General features: G+C 44.6%; 1 protein-coding gene across 3 annotated transcripts in view; it reads left to right on the top strand.

Annotated features, from left to right (window-relative positions):
- Nucleotides 1-15,408, top strand: part of PLCH2 (phospholipase C eta 2) — a 278,707-nt gene that overhangs the window by 135,930 nt on the left and 127,369 nt on the right. Inside the window, exon 1 of one of the 3 annotated variants that reach the window (XM_033156393.1) lies at nucleotides 2,926-3,053. The exons of the other annotated variants lie outside the window; for them this stretch is intronic. Coding sequence (XP_033012284.1) covers nucleotides 3,011-3,053 — 43 coding nt within the window. The 5' untranslated portion in view covers nucleotides 2,926-3,010. Of the gene's footprint in view, nucleotides 1-2,925; nucleotides 3,054-15,408 lie in introns of those variants that run through there. 3 annotated transcript variants of the gene reach the window in all.

The following is a 15,408-nucleotide window of genomic DNA, read 5'->3' on the forward strand; positions in this document are numbered from 1 at the left end:
ATACATACATAGAACTCTTTTCTCTTTTTTAATTTCATCTGGTAGAATACTCAATAGGAATGTTTCTGGTCTTTTTTTAAAGTTGGTTTTTATCAGCTTTTTCAATTCTTCATAGATCTGGTTCCAGTAGTTGTTTACTTCTGGACACGTCCACCACATATGCTTATAAGACCCAATTTCATTTCCACACCTCCAACACAATGGGGATCCATTCCTGTACATCCTTACTATTTTTTCCGGGGTGAGGTGCCACCTATATATCATTTTCAATATGTGCTCCCTTAAGTTGTAGCAGGCGGTAAATTTTATATCTACCCGCCACAACCTTTCCCACTGCTCCATTAATATATTATACCCGAAATCCTGGGCCCACTTCACCATAACAGATTTTACCTCTTCCTCTTTTAGATCCCATTCTAACAGTATGTTGTAAATATTTGAAATATACTTCCCCTTGCTTTGGATTACCTCTTTCTCGAATCTTGATTTTTCTTTTGCCAAACCACTTTTTTTGTCTATTATAAATCTTTGATAAATTTGGAAATACTGTAGCCAATCATTTAATTGTTCTTTAATTTCTTCATATTTTTTCAAATGCAGATCGTTCTCTTTTTCTTCCAATAACATTCGATAGGTGGCCCTTCCTCCCTCCATATTTATCTTTTTAATTGTTATCACGTCTATTGGTGATGTCCACAGGGGGATTTTGGGTTCTAGGATTCCCTTATATTTTATCCATGTTAAATACAGTGATTTCCTAATTAAATGGTTCAAAAAACCCTTGTGGACTTTTACCTTATCATATAGTAGGTAGGAGTGCCAACCATATCTGTTTTCCACACCTTCTAGATCTAATAATTCATAATCTTTTAAAGTTATCCAATCTCTTATCCAATTTAGTGCTGCGGCTGCATGGTATAACTCCAAGTTTGGCATGGCAAACCCTCCCCTTTCTTTCCTGTCAGTCAGTAATTCAAACTTGATCCTAGGTCTTTTCCCGTTCCATATAAATTTGGCTAGATCCTTTTTCCATTCTTTAAAGACTTTCATGCCCCCCAATATTGGTATTGCTTGAAATAGAAATAGCATTTTTGGGAGGATACTCATCTTAGCCACCGATATTCTTCCCCACAATGAAAGGTTTAGTTTATTCCATGTCTCCATGTTGGGAAAGCATCTTTGAAGGGAGCCAGCAGATGCTTTTGCCAGTGCCAACAACCATTTATAACATTTTCTGGCCCCTTTCCCATTCTTCTTCCAGTTACTACATCCTGGCAAGCTCGCATATGGGAAAAACAACAACAACACCAAGCCGGCTTGCCAGATAGATATTTCCACCCCACTCTTCGAAAACCATGCTATTGAGTCAATAGTCTGAAAAGAACAGCTTGCATTTGTCTACTGATGGCTTGCTTTTGAAAAGCTGAGGCAGGAGGGCAGGATTTATGGACTGAGAAATTTGAGGGGAGGCAGACTTTTTTTCTGCCATAGCTTGCATTCCCTTAGGGTAATGTGGGGTGTGAGACTCTCTGTTTTTCCCTCCTCGCGACTTGCATAAAATCAGACCAAAGGCTACTTGCAGCCCTTGAGTGGCTCATGGCCCACCCCGTCAAGAGCCCCGGGGGCAAGCGTAGTTGAGATTGTATCCTTGGCAGGTGCAGAAGAGAAGGGACAAATTAGAGAGTCTGGGTGGTGTCCAATGAAGTTGCATGTGGAATAGACCCATTGACACTAATGGGCCTAAGTTTGCCATGCCCATTTATTTAAATGGTTGTTCTCTGGGTAGGACTAACGTTGAATACCTGGAAGCATGGAATGGTTGCCTTGTGACCTTTTAAATCTGCTATTATTTAGCTATTTCTTAGGTTCTCCACAAGGTCACAATGAAATACCATCTTAAAATCAGTGTAAAAGAGAGTGGCCCCTGAAATGTATTGATCTCTAACACCAGAGGCCAAGAATAAAGGGGTGCATCTTCAGCCTCCCATTGAAGCTATGCAACAACAGTGCTAGGTCACCTTTTTTGGGGGGGGGGTAAATTATGCAGTGAGTTTTATCCGGACTGAGGGTCACAGTAGAGCTAGGAGATATAGCAGCCAGTGCCACAGGATTGGCTGTCTCAGGTCACCTGGTTCCCTGGAGAATCAAGAGGAGGATTCTGTTCTCTAGCATTTTGCTGTCCAGCTGTGAACTGTCTGCAGGCCCCCGTCCAACCAGCAGCCCCCTTGATGCTTCTAATGTTTGACCCCACAGGTGCTTGTCCCAACCACTGACCTTGCAGGTCACAATTCCTCCCATTTTACAGGTCAGAAAGCTGAGGCTGAGAGAAGCCACCCAGCAAATTCATGGCTGAAGATCACACCTCCTGGTTCCAAATCCAGTATTGCCTTTCTTCCCCCACCGCAGTAGCTGTTGGGGAGAAAATATAGATAGGTGTGAAAGAACACAGCAGAGTTGTTTTTGAGCTGGCGCGCCATGTGTGGCGAAGCAAAAACTGGTAACAAATGTTTCTAGCCGAGGGAATGTGTCCCTTGGGGTGGGGGAAAGGAGGGGGGGCACATGCATCACTTGGCTAGGCACCGGTTGTCACTTCTTTTGATCCCTCCCTCTGCTCCTCTGCAAATAAATCAACCTGAGATCTTTCGGGGAGAGCAGGCACTGAAGAGTTAATAACAAATTATCCCAGGTGGCTGATCACAAAAGAAGCTGGCAAAATTCATTGAAGCTTCTGTGCTGGTTGCTGTGTGTTCGTTCTCTCCCTCTCTCCCTCATTCTTTCTCTTTCTCTGCCTACCTGTCATACTGTACGTGGACCAGCATGAACCCGGGGAGGGGAGGCAGCGTCTTAAGAGAACTTTCTGCTTTTGCACTGAGGTGCATATCTTTGCATGCTTGACAGTCGCCCGTATTTCCCCCCCCCAAAAAAAATGCTCTCGGAGGCTCAATGATGCGTCTTGCTTCGGGGCTCTGTTACTTCCTCTCTTCCACCTCCTTGACACCCCTGCTGGAATATGGATGATCTGAACACCATTAGATGCCTCAGCCCAGATCAAGGTAAGGGAGGAATGTTTGTTTATCTCCCACCCCCACTTTTTTTTTAAATCACATTTTTTCCAGGGTTTGTGTTGAGATCCAAGTTTCACCTTGCAGGGAAACCTTAGCCCTAGCCAGCATTCCAAGGAGACAGGTATCTATTATTTAAGGTATCTCAGACACCTTATTGGAACAGAGGCGGCTGTTTCCCAGCTGCGGAAACTTGGCTTTCTACCTGACATTTCTAACTCAATTGCTTCCCCCAAACAAGTGCATACTCTCCACGGAGAAGCAGAAGCAATCTCTTGCCCTCTGATGAGCAGCAGAAAGGCAGAGTCAAAGTTTCACCGGCAACCTGGTGCTTTTTCTTTCTTTCTTTCTTTGACAAGAAGCAATTTTGGGTGGTGGGGGATAGGAAACAAGAACAAAACACAGACCTTTCCTAACCCGACAGCTGATGAGAAGACAGCAAAGAAGGAAACAATGTTCCCTCCCGGCCCTTGAGCCACAAGTCTGTTTTTTGCAAAGAATATGTGTGTGATTTGGTTCCCCTTAACCCCCCCTCCCACAAAACAGATACAGCTTCTTTTCGAAGGTTTTTGCTTTTGACAACAGAGATGCCCCCAAACCTTCCAGGGCACAGTGTTAGACCAGAAATGCATCTAAATTGTGTTTAACACCCACCCACCCACCCACCCACTTTGGATAGTTTGCATTTGCCTTAATTGATTTTGCCAACAGCAGGAACTTGCAGGAGAGGAAAGGTGTTGCCTTCTTGGTAGACACCTTGGGAAGTGTGTGTAATTTAAAATGAACTTGTATGGCTTAAGGCACTGGGGTGTGGGGTGTGTGAGTGTTGTGTATAAGTGGAAACTCTTGCTGTTTCACCCTTGGCCCAAATCCCGCAGCAGTGACCCTTTGCTGCTGCAACATTAAGAGCAGCAGTCAAATGGCTTTAAATAATTCATGGCACTGTATTTTCATGCCTCTTAGCCATGTGGTGTTATGATACTTCTTTACAGGAAGTAAAGAGAGGTGTGACTTGGAGCTGAGTCCTGTGGGGAGGGAGCAGGCGGGGCAGTGGTGGGGAGTGTGGCAGCGATCTGTCTTCACATTTTTAGCACCTTCCTGGTTGTTCTCCACCTCCCATGCCCAATGTGTGCATGCTGTGTCTAACATAGCTATCTATACATCTATCTGCGAAGTAAGAGCCAGTTTTGTTAATTGGTGGGGTAGTAAACCGAAACCCAGAATTTGCCAAAAAGTGGTTTTGTGCATTTCTTCCTCCACCACTCATCATATAAAGGGAAGTGGACACCCAGAGGTAAACACAAGCTGGAGCTATTGGCTGAAAAAGCACTGGAAACCTGCCCTTCCTGGCCATTGGCTTTGTGATGCGGCGTTAGGGAATGTTTATGAACATTTCAACTGCTCAGAAGTTGCTGTTCTGTTAAAAAAGCTCCATATACCAGGGCCCAGTGTAAATGGGCAACTGTATGAGATAGTGCAGAAGGATAAACACAAACTGCACTGCACCCAAAAATACACATGCATGAATTGATGTGGTTCTCTTCCATTCTGCACCATGTCTTGGTAAATGGTTTGCAACCACCACAGTGGGAAATTCTGAATGACCTTCCTTAAGATAGTTGAACAAAGGGGGGGGGAACCAATAACTCCTCAGTGGCTTTAAAGAAAAGCAGAGTTCACTTATCTGGAGCATTGGGTGATGAGTTTTTCACTCTGTCCCAGGAAAGACTTCTGTAGGGGTCCCATCTAATCCAAAGAGTAGGTTTTTGGGAAGCAAGAGAAATTAACAGAAATACCAAAGCAATATAAGATGGAGCAAAAACAGTATTAAGACATCAGTATCATTTATAGTAACCAGGAACATCAGGAGCTGGTATTAATGGAAACACCCAGATTTATATCTTTTAACTACTGGCAGGAACAGCCCCGGAGCTGGTACTAATCTGATCTGAAAGGGGAGTTCATTCTATACCACCACAAATGAAGCCCTTGTCTGCACCTTTGGGCGATACACATCTGCATACCGTGGTACATTGAACAGGGATTGCTCTGTAGATCACTGCAACACTGTAAGGGACAAAGCAGTTTGAAGCCTGGTAAGCCAAGTCTAAAACTGTAAACTTGGCTTAGTAAACTGGGATCTAGGACAGCTCTTTCAGCCTAGTTGTGTTATGGGCACAGCAGGAAGTCCCACTTGGCACCTAGCCGCCCCATTCTGCACAAGCTGCAGCATCCAAACCAATCGGAACGGCAGCCCTACAATAAAGCAGATGACAGCAATCCATTCTTGGAAGTCACCAATGTGTGGATCACAGTAGCCAAGCTGTCTAGGAATGGTCATAGCTGACATCCCATCCGATGCTGGTAACAGAGGATGTGTCTGTTCCTTAAAAGGGACTGCAACTAGTAAATTCTCCTATTCCCAGACCTGTGAGTTGCTTGCACATAAAACCTCTGTCTTATCAGGATTCCTTTTCAGTTTATTGGTACTTATCTAGCTCGTCACTGCACTCAAATACCAGTCTAGTCATGCACAGTTACTCCTGACTCAGATGTAACAAAGAAATAGAGCTAAGAGCCATCCTCATATGGATAACACTTTGCTCCAAATTTCTGAATGACTACTCACAACAGCTTCACATACGGTAGATGCTAAATAGTCCTGACCAAGCCAGTTATTTCCCAAAACAGCCTCTGAACATGGAATGGATCTAGATAATCAGGATCTCCCAAGAGTCCCAAAGCTGAGTTGCCACTACCTTCTGGTTTACTGGTTTACCTTACCCCCAAAGAAGGTACTTGTGGACCCACCTGGCTAACCTGAAAAAGCCATGATGGAAAAGATCAAGAGAGCATGTGGTTGGTCGAACCAGTGCGAGTGTCTTGTCCACGTTTGCAGTCTTCAGCAAACCAGACATGATGGCATACTTGCACCCCCTGCTTGGATCTGTCTTAACAATGACATTCAGGTTGCTATGGAGGTGAGCGATTTTGCACTCAAAAGTGCCTAGAAAAATTGTGGCAGTGGGCTTTCAAGGGTTCTAACATACTGTCCACTGGGACAGTCGTTAACAAAACCCTCACCACTTGGAAAAAAAAGCTTTGCTCAGAACACCACAGGGCTGCCCAAGCACTGCAGCAGTGGAGTGGGCACTCATGTCAACGGCCCCTTGCATTACTGTTCTACTGTGAGAGCAAGGCCTTGCCACATTCACCAGCTCTAGCTACTCCACTGCAACTTGAAGATTCAGAAATCCATCATATTCCATAATTCTCTGGGGGTGGACCATATGGATAGGTAGGGATGTTGGGAACAGGAAGGGGGGTGGAAACAGGAAGGGGATATGTAATGACAATGTGAAATAATGGGAAAGCTTCTTCCTTGGACCTTTCATACCACGATATCTGCCTTTTGACTGAACAGTAACCCAAACATCAAATACCTGTGTATAGGGAGGGGGGGGGAGAGAGAGAGAGAGAGAGAGAGAGAGAGAGAGAGAGGCAGGCAGGCAGGCAGGCAGGCAGGCAGGCAGTTAGACAGACAGACAAAAGCATGTTCAGAGGTCAAAAATGAAATGTTCCAGCTTTCCATGGATTGCACCTGTGGAAGGTGCTCTGAGCCCCAGAAATGGTTATGATAATGTTGGGACTTTGGTTTTGCTTCTTTTGAGCAGTACATTACGTTCTTATATCTTCCCTCCTCAAGCTCCTGCAAAATATTATCAAATTACACAGAGTTGCATAACTTTGATGTGATTTCTGTAGGATTCACCTTTTCTTGGTAGAAACGTTTACTTCACTTGGTGTAGAATGTTTTGTGTTTTGGCGTTCAGTGTTCACAAATCTGCAAGTCCATCTCAACGGTGGACCTCATGCTTTGGATGCAGAAGGTCTCAGGTTATAGAAGGTCAGAATATTTGGTTTAAAGGTAGCGGATGATGACCAAGACCCTTCTCTGCCTGAGAGAGCCACCTGAACCACCGCCTGTTTATGGCAAGACAAATAATCTGACATGACATGGGACAGACTCCCCATTTTCCTTATGTCGCCACATTGAATTGCTGCTAAAGCCGCAAGAGCTGCATATGCATCAGATACCTTTGTGCGTGTTTGTTTGTTTTTCATTCAGAGGGAATGATGGCGCTGTGGAAGAGCACCTGATTTGCACGGAGAAGCCCTCAGGTTCATTCCCTAGCATCTCCTGTGGTTGTACCCAACTAAGGCCTTTTAATCCTGCTGAAATTAATGGACCCAAGTTAGTCATGTTCATTCATTTCATTGAGTCTGCTCCATGGGATACAACCTTTGCTTTAAGGAAAGACCCAAGTCCCTGAAAAGCTCCTGCTGGTCAGAGCAGTCAATACTGAATTAGGTAGGCAGTTGGTGTGACATGGTATAAGGAAGACTCCTTTGACCCTGGCCTCCGAGAGTGTGGTGCGGGGCAATCCTGAACCCTGGAACCTTTCATTTTAGGACTCACACACTCTGCGCGATGCTTGCTTCTCCCAGATTATTCATGCATGGAGTAATGAGGGCAGGAGATATTTATCAAATGTGAGCAGAGCGTGTCATCCACAGCATCTGAGCTGTTCCCATTAGTTAACCATTCTGCTGCATTCCCTGTCATTCATCTTGCCGCATTTAGTCCTGGCTGTCAGTTCTGCTGGTGTCAGGCAGGAAACCTACCTGTTTTGTGGGGCCAGTTGTCCTCCCTGATCAAGCCATCTTGACTGAGAAGTAGCAAAGCGGCTGCTTCGAAAATGTGGTTCTGCCGTAATTGGTGTTCTTCTGGGTTGCTTATTAACTGCTCAGTCCTCCAAGTGCAGCGTTTGCCTTGGGAAGGTGCATCAATTCCAAGCAGCATTCAAGGGGTGTCATGCTAGATCTGCACATCCTAAGTGCGTGTATGCACATTTGAGAAACTTAACAGTGTGTAGGAATGAGCACATCAATGGGAAATGGTGCTAGTCTCCTTGAAATTCTGTTGTAGCCAGTGGCGAAGCTAGCCTCTGCGCTGCTGGGGGCGGCGGCAGTGCAGAGGCACCCCCCTGGGGGAGGGGCACGAGTGCGTCGTGACGTCATCATGACGTCACGACGCACGTGGATGCAGAAAGGGGGGGGTTTCCTCCTTTCCGAGGCTTTTTTCGGCGGGGGGTGGTGACCAGCGGGGAGGGGGTGACAAGTTTGACACCCCCCCTCGCAGGTCCGACAACCCTGGCGAAAAAAAGCGGCAGAAAGGGGAAAAAGAAGCAGAACAGGGCTTTAATGCGCCCTATTCTGCTTCCTTTCCCCCCCTCCCAGCGGGTTTTTTCGGCGGGGGGTGGTGGCCAGCGGGGAGGGGGGTCATGCCACCGTGACACCCCCTCCTCGCTGCCCCCCCCCCGCCGAAAAATAGCTGCTGGAAGGGGGAAAAGGCGACATGCCCATCCGCCCGTCGGGGCGAGGTGGGAGGGGCCGGCCAAAATGTCAACCCACCTCCCCTGGAACTAAGGGCGGACCGCCCCCCCGCCCCCCTTGCGACGCCCCTGGTTGTAGCCTTTGGACTACAACTCCCATCAACCTTAGCCAGCGTGACCAATGATCAGGGATGATGGTAGCTGTAGTCTAAGGCATCATGCTTGGGAAGGCTGGTCCCTTGGATTCCAAAATGTGCTTAAATATTTGTCCCTGAAATTACATGGGATGGTGGAGTTGTGCCTAGGGACGCGGGTGGCGCTGTGGTTTGGGCTTGCCGATCGGAAGGTTGGCGGTTTGAATCCCCACAACGGGGTGAGCTCATGTTGCTCGGTCCCAGCTCCTGCTGACCTAGCAGTTCAAAAGCACGCCAGTGCAAGTAGATAAATAGGTACCACTGCGGCAGGAAGGTAAGTGGTGTTTCCGTGCGCTCTGGCACTTGTTACGGTCCTCCTTGCACCAGAAACGGTTTAGTCATGCTGGCCACATGACCTGGAAAGCTGTCTGTGGACAAACGCCAGCACCCTCGGCCTGAAAGCGAGATGAGCGTTGCAACCCCATAATCGCCTTTGACTAGACTTAACCATCCAGGGGTCCTTTACCTTTTTGCCTTTATACACTCCAGTATATTTTGTTAGGATTTCCCTGGAACTCTCCCAACAGCTAGTGCTTGGTTCCATCAGTTAGAACTGATAGTCAAGAAAAAAAAATCATCATTGGGATAGAAACTTAGACAGGTCAAGAAGCTGTTTTATACAAAGTCAGACCATTCACCCATCAGATCAGTATTGCTTACATTGACTAGCAGCAGCTAGGGTTCCAGAAAGGAGTCTCTTGGCCTGGCTGGGGATTGAACCTGGGGCTTCTGCATGCTAAACATTTACTCTGTTTAGCACTGAGCTATGGTCCCTCCCTTAAGACACAGGAGCATATGAAGCTGCCTTATACTGAGTTAGACCTTTGGTCCATCTAGCTAAGTCTTGTCCACCATGACTTGTAGCAGCTCTCCAGGGCTTAAAGTGGGGGGGGGCACTCCCACCCTAACCTGAAGATGCCAGGGATTGATCCTGGGACCTTCTGTATGCAAAACAATTTGCTTCCCCAATGCATACCCTCTTGTGCCTTTAAAGAAAGGCAGGATACAAATGGGGCAGAAGATGAATCCTTGTTTTCCAGTATTCCCGTTCCCAGTGTCCACCAACCCATTTCTTCCATTAAATCCTCCCACAGACTTTGTAGTCTCCAAACTGCACTTTCCCATCACTGGTGCATTCCCTGGCAAACCATTTGCTTTGTCTGATGCATTATTAAATTAGCAGAGTTGGCTTCATCAGGGCAGTAACTGCATAGATAACGTGTTCAAAGCTGGAGAATTGGGAGTGAATAGGGGAGCCGATGCTTTTGGATATGGAACTAGAAACCCCTTCAGGACTGCAGATTTCCCAGACTTAGGAAATCGCCTCTCGCACATTGCAGGGTTTGGACTTCATTAGCACAGGAAGGCATTCAGAAGTTGGGAAGCAGGCCATTTTCACTTGTGTTCCCACCTGCTTTTGCAAGGATTTTAAGTTTTGAAATGAGTTTCTATGAGCCCTGATGTAGGCTTGCCAGCCAGCTAATACTGGTGGTCTGTCAGTGAAAAACAACATTCCTTCTGATAACGGCCAGTGTTGTCTGGCTGAAGAAGAAGAAGAAGAGTTTGGATTTGATATCCCGCTTTTCACTACCCAAAGGAGTCTCAAAGCGGCTAACATTCTCCTTTCCCTTCCTCCCCCACAACAAACACTCTGTGAGGTGAGCGGGGCTGAGAGACTTCAAAGAAGTGTGACTAGCCCAAGGTCACCCAGCAGCTGCATGTGGAGGAGTAGAGACGCGAACCCGGTTCACCAGATTACAAGTCTACTGCTCTTAACCACTACACCACACTGGCTCTCCCAGGTTCTTGGCTTTCCTTTTTCCTTTCCTTTTGCTAAATCCATCTCAGCTCTGCCACATTCTGCCTCAGCTCTTCCCCACTGAACCCACCAACTAATAATAGGTGGTAACTAAGCCCTGATCTGTAAAACATTTATTCCCAAGAAGGCCTACAGCAGCCAACAACATTGCTCTGACAGAGGCCACAGTTTGTATGTATAGATATTGTTATAGCATACTCTCCAACCAGCGCTAGAAACTGAGATATGAAAGCTAGGAGCTAAACCTTAAACCTAGGTTACAGGTGCAACAACAGAATGTCTAGGCGCGCTTTTCTATAACGAGAATATAAAGCTGAAAATGAATGAACTGCAGCTAAAATATTCTTATTTTATTTTTCACATGGTCTAGTCCTTCCCCTGCCAACCCCAATATAAAACTAAATAAACCAATATAAATCTAAAACAAAATAAATGCAAAAAACATCAATATACCGGTACCTAATTATTTAAAAGTAAGAAACGAAGAGAGAGAAAACCACCCTCGCATAAGGAATTGCAGAGGGACATTAATCCGCTTTACTTCTCCCAACAAACTACCTTTGACCCATTTGTAATTGGGCAGTCTTAATTCATGTTTGGCCAAAAGGGGGAAATTATAGTCATTTTTAGATCCCCCATTATAGTGAATGGGCAAACAGAGAGCTTCATTTGATATGTAGTTGTTTGGAACCTGGAGCTCAGATTGAAGAGGAGAGAGAGCACAGAGTGGTCTGGAAGGAGACTGGAATTTTTAAAAAATATACAGACATGAGGTAAATCTTGAGGCTTGGGCATACAAGTAATCTGAGCCTGTCAGTCTTTTGCTGTTTCCCCAATTAATTAGAAACTTTTAGCCCTTGGCCAGGGTGGGGGGTGGGGAGGATAAGTAAAACACTTGCATAGATATTGTATGGTGGGGACCTTTGTCTAGCCTGAATGTTATAAATTGGGCTTCCTTGGTGAAGGAATTTGATGGCATTTGGTGTAATTCAAGAGCACTCATTATCTCTAGGAAAGGCTGAGAGAGGTCTTAGCTGGAGCAGTAAATGCTCAGCTGTCCTTCAGGGAGCAGGTTCTTTAAAATTGTCACTTAATTAATTGGATTAATGCAACTGGGCAGCTCTTTGCATTTAAAAGGATTCTTACAAAGCCCCATAGGATTTGAGACCCCATTAGACCATGTAAGGCCTCCACGCTTTTCAGCTTTTCTGAGCGAAGGCAAGGTGCAAATGATCTTGTAAAGGAAACTGCCATTGTCTGCACATAGGGACAGGGGCAGGAATGACAGCGTGAAACAAGTGTTCGCAAGGATGTGCATAACCAGCTCTTTCTGACTTTCCCATGCAGATCTTGGCTTGCTTTAAAATTATTTATGCACCGGTTTAGTTACTGCTGCTTTTGGCGTTAACCAAGAATCACAATCAACCACATGGGTAGGCTGCTCCTCCCTTGGATTGTATCAGTATCTTGGGATGTCTTCTGGATCTCTCACTTGGCAAACAACAACAACAACAACAACAACAACATCGTCATCATCACCCAAGCCCCTCTCCCTACACATTCTTAATTAGTCCAAAGTGGATTATTTAAGAGGCCCACAAATTAATCCATGAATTTTCCAGATTAATTAGTACCTCTGCTTTAGGTTTGAACTGCAGAGTGGTGTCAGGGAAGGCACAGCCAGGCATGGGAAGTGCTGCAGGCTGTATCTAGGCCTCTGTGCCCTGTCATGTATCAAAGAAATCTTGGGTGCTCATAAAAATATATATATATGGAAAGGCCTCTTTGTCTCTGGTCACATACATTTAAAGCACACGCCTCTCCACAAAAAAACCTGGGAACTATAGTTTGTTAAGGGTGCTGGGAATTATAGCTCTGTGAGGCAGTAGACTACAGTTCCCAGGGTTCTTTGGGGGAAGCAATGTGCTATATGAGTATGGTGTGGGCGCAACCTATTATGCCCCTTCCGAGCCTAAAGTGAGCCCTCCTTGCTTTGTTGACAATTGACCAACTCTCCGGGGTAGACTAGGTTCTCAAGTCCTTTTGGGGGATTGTTGGTTGCCACCGAAGATCAAACTGTTCTCCGATGGAACCTATTTGCCTCTGTAGCTGCTCCTGAGACAGCTGGTAGCGTGTTGTAGTCTCACAAGATACGGCCACAGTAGGGTAAGGGCCGCACAAAAATGCATCTGTTATTGAAAATAAGATACAAGATTCCTGTTATATCGTGGAAATGTATCTGCAAATATGTGTACATTAGGCAAAATAATACAAAACTATGTATGCTAAGAGAATTTTTTTGATGGATTTTCACGCGGATTTAAAAAAAATGGTAAACCGATGTTGAAACGTGGTGAACTGAATTTAAGATTGTAAAAATGAGAAACTGAGAAAGAGAGAGAAACAGAAATTGAATCACCCTTCCCTACTCTTAGCAGATCAGCTTATTCTTAGCGGAACAGCTTTACAGAAACCTGGAAAGTTTGGTGGTTGCTGTATATGATAATCACAGTTTAGCCCTAGTGGGTTGGAGTATAAACCACCATGGAATGTAGCCTGGATTATGGCAATATTTCTTTTTATTGGAGTGAGATTCAGAGAGATGGCTGGCAGAAAGGAAGGAAGGAAGGAAGGAAGGAAGGAAGGAAGGAAGGAAGGAAGGAAGGAAGAAAGAAAGGGGAAGGCGGTAACAGTGCTAATTTACTCTTGGCTGTGGAAAGTTTTCTGCTAATTAAACAATTACTGCTGCAAAATGAACTGCAAAATGAGGGGGAATTGTTTCTTAGTGGCCTTGCATAAACAGCAATTGGAAAACACTAATTGTCCACACTAAATCATAAGGTTGCAGTGTGCCAGATCAATATATTTTTGATTCCACGAAGAGTTATTTGACTTTTGAACCAATTATCAGAGCTACTGTGTAGCCAGCCTGTTGGAAAGGATGTGGATTTCACGCTAGGAGGTTTCAAACGCTAGGACTGAAAATCTCTGGTTTTCTCCCCCTATTTCGAAGCTTCCCAGAAAGATGCCAAACGTTCAAGAATTGTCTTTTGCACTTCGGTGATGACAACACCCAAGGTTACACCCAGTGCAAATCCTACTCAAAGTAAACTCATTGCAATTGATTGACATGTTGATTTCAGTGGGGTCTGTTCTGAGTAAAACTTTGTTGGAGACAACCTTCAACATTTATGTTAGCATGTGTGGACATTTGAAGGCACTAGCAGAACAAAATAATTCTGAAAGATTTCAGTATCTAGGCAGAATATATCTATGGCATTAACGGACCACCAATGGACAATAGTATAGATACTGGATCACCAGTAGAACTTCTTCTTTTCCTGTGTGTCCAGGGGTGTTGCTGTTACATGGAGCATGCAAATATATTTAAAGACATTTTGTAGTTGGTTACTCACCGCCTGACACCTGAATGGACGTTCAAAGGATGAAAATAAGGACATCCTAAGGAAAAGCAGGGCATTCCAGGGTCAAATCAGGCGGGATAGCAGTGAAATAATATGAGGCATGAGGAACCTTGGGCCCTCCAGATGTTGCTGAACTGCAATTCCAATCATCCCTGATCATTGGCCATGCTTTCTGGGGCTTGTAGTTTGGCAGATTGAACATCCATCAGCTCGGTAGTTGGAAAGAACCACAGGTTTATTTTAAGAAGCCCCAGGTACTCAAATGTAGCCTTCACAACACCTCGTATTATTTCCCTCTATCTGATATCAGTAAAACATGCAGCCCTAGACATGTTTTCTCATTAAGTACAAGTGAATCTCATTAAATGCAAGAGGGCTTGCTCCAAAATGAAGTGTGTGTCTGGGGGAATGCAGCTTTGGAGAAGAAAACCGGATTATTATAACGTGAGTGGCAGCAGAAAAAAAGGAGAAGCGTCAGCCATTATTTAAAAGGAGGAATAATCTTAACTTGAAACCTGTGTCAATAAGACTAGTTCTAAAGATGTATCCTTAGGAAGGATCTTCCACAACCCAAGGTGCTACCTTTATTTCAAGACATGATGAGCTAGGGAGGGAGGGAGGAAAATTTTGCTTAGTCAACTTGTTTCCAAGTGAACTGACCCAATTTGTTCATCCCAGACTAAAACATGGATTGTTACATAATTATCCTTCAGAGCTCCAACTTGGTTCTTGACTCAAAAAAAGTACTAACATTTACAAGAAATTGTGTGTTTTAAGAGAAAATGTGTACAATGAGATGAAATATGTAGTTGAATACATGTTTATATACATTTTTGCATTTCTATCTACTATCTATCTATCTATCTATCTATCTATCTATCATCTATCTATCTATCATCTCTATCAACTATCCATATCTATCATCTATCTATCTATCTATCATCTATCTATCCCTATCTATATCTATCATCTATCTGTTTGGTATGGAAACAGGACAGAGCTGGCTTAGGGCTGAACACATGTGAAAATGACATGGATGTGGAAATAGACATATATCCTTATCATGAGCTCTGCTAGAACTACAGGTGGCAATAACAGTCCCCCAAGCCATGCTAGGAAAAGAACTTTTCAGAAAAGGATCATTTTTATATGTGCAATTAATTGCTTTGTATATTTTTTTAAAATTGCATTGCGAAATCACTCTAAGGCACTTAATAGGAAGTGATTCATAATTGTAATAATAATTATTATTGATAACCTCTCGGAGGAAAGGTGAGCATTGCAGGCTCTGAATTCTTCTTCGGATTGTATCAGTATCCAATTTGGAGAATGCTGGCTTCCCTCGTCTCTCAGTTTTCTCTTGTTAAATATAATGGTGCAAAGTCACACCACTGCAATCAATATAGGAGAACTGAGATGCGGGGCAGGGGGAGTTGGGGAACCCATTCCCCACAGATGACTTGAGGGATGGTGGGCTCCCCACCTTAATTTCCCTCTATGGAATGTTGTGAC

Source organism: Lacerta agilis, chromosome 8 (genome assembly GCF_009819535.1).
Source record: "Lacerta agilis isolate rLacAgi1 chromosome 8, rLacAgi1.pri, whole genome shotgun sequence".
Taxonomy (NCBI): Eukaryota; Metazoa; Chordata; class Lepidosauria; order Squamata; family Lacertidae; genus Lacerta; species Lacerta agilis.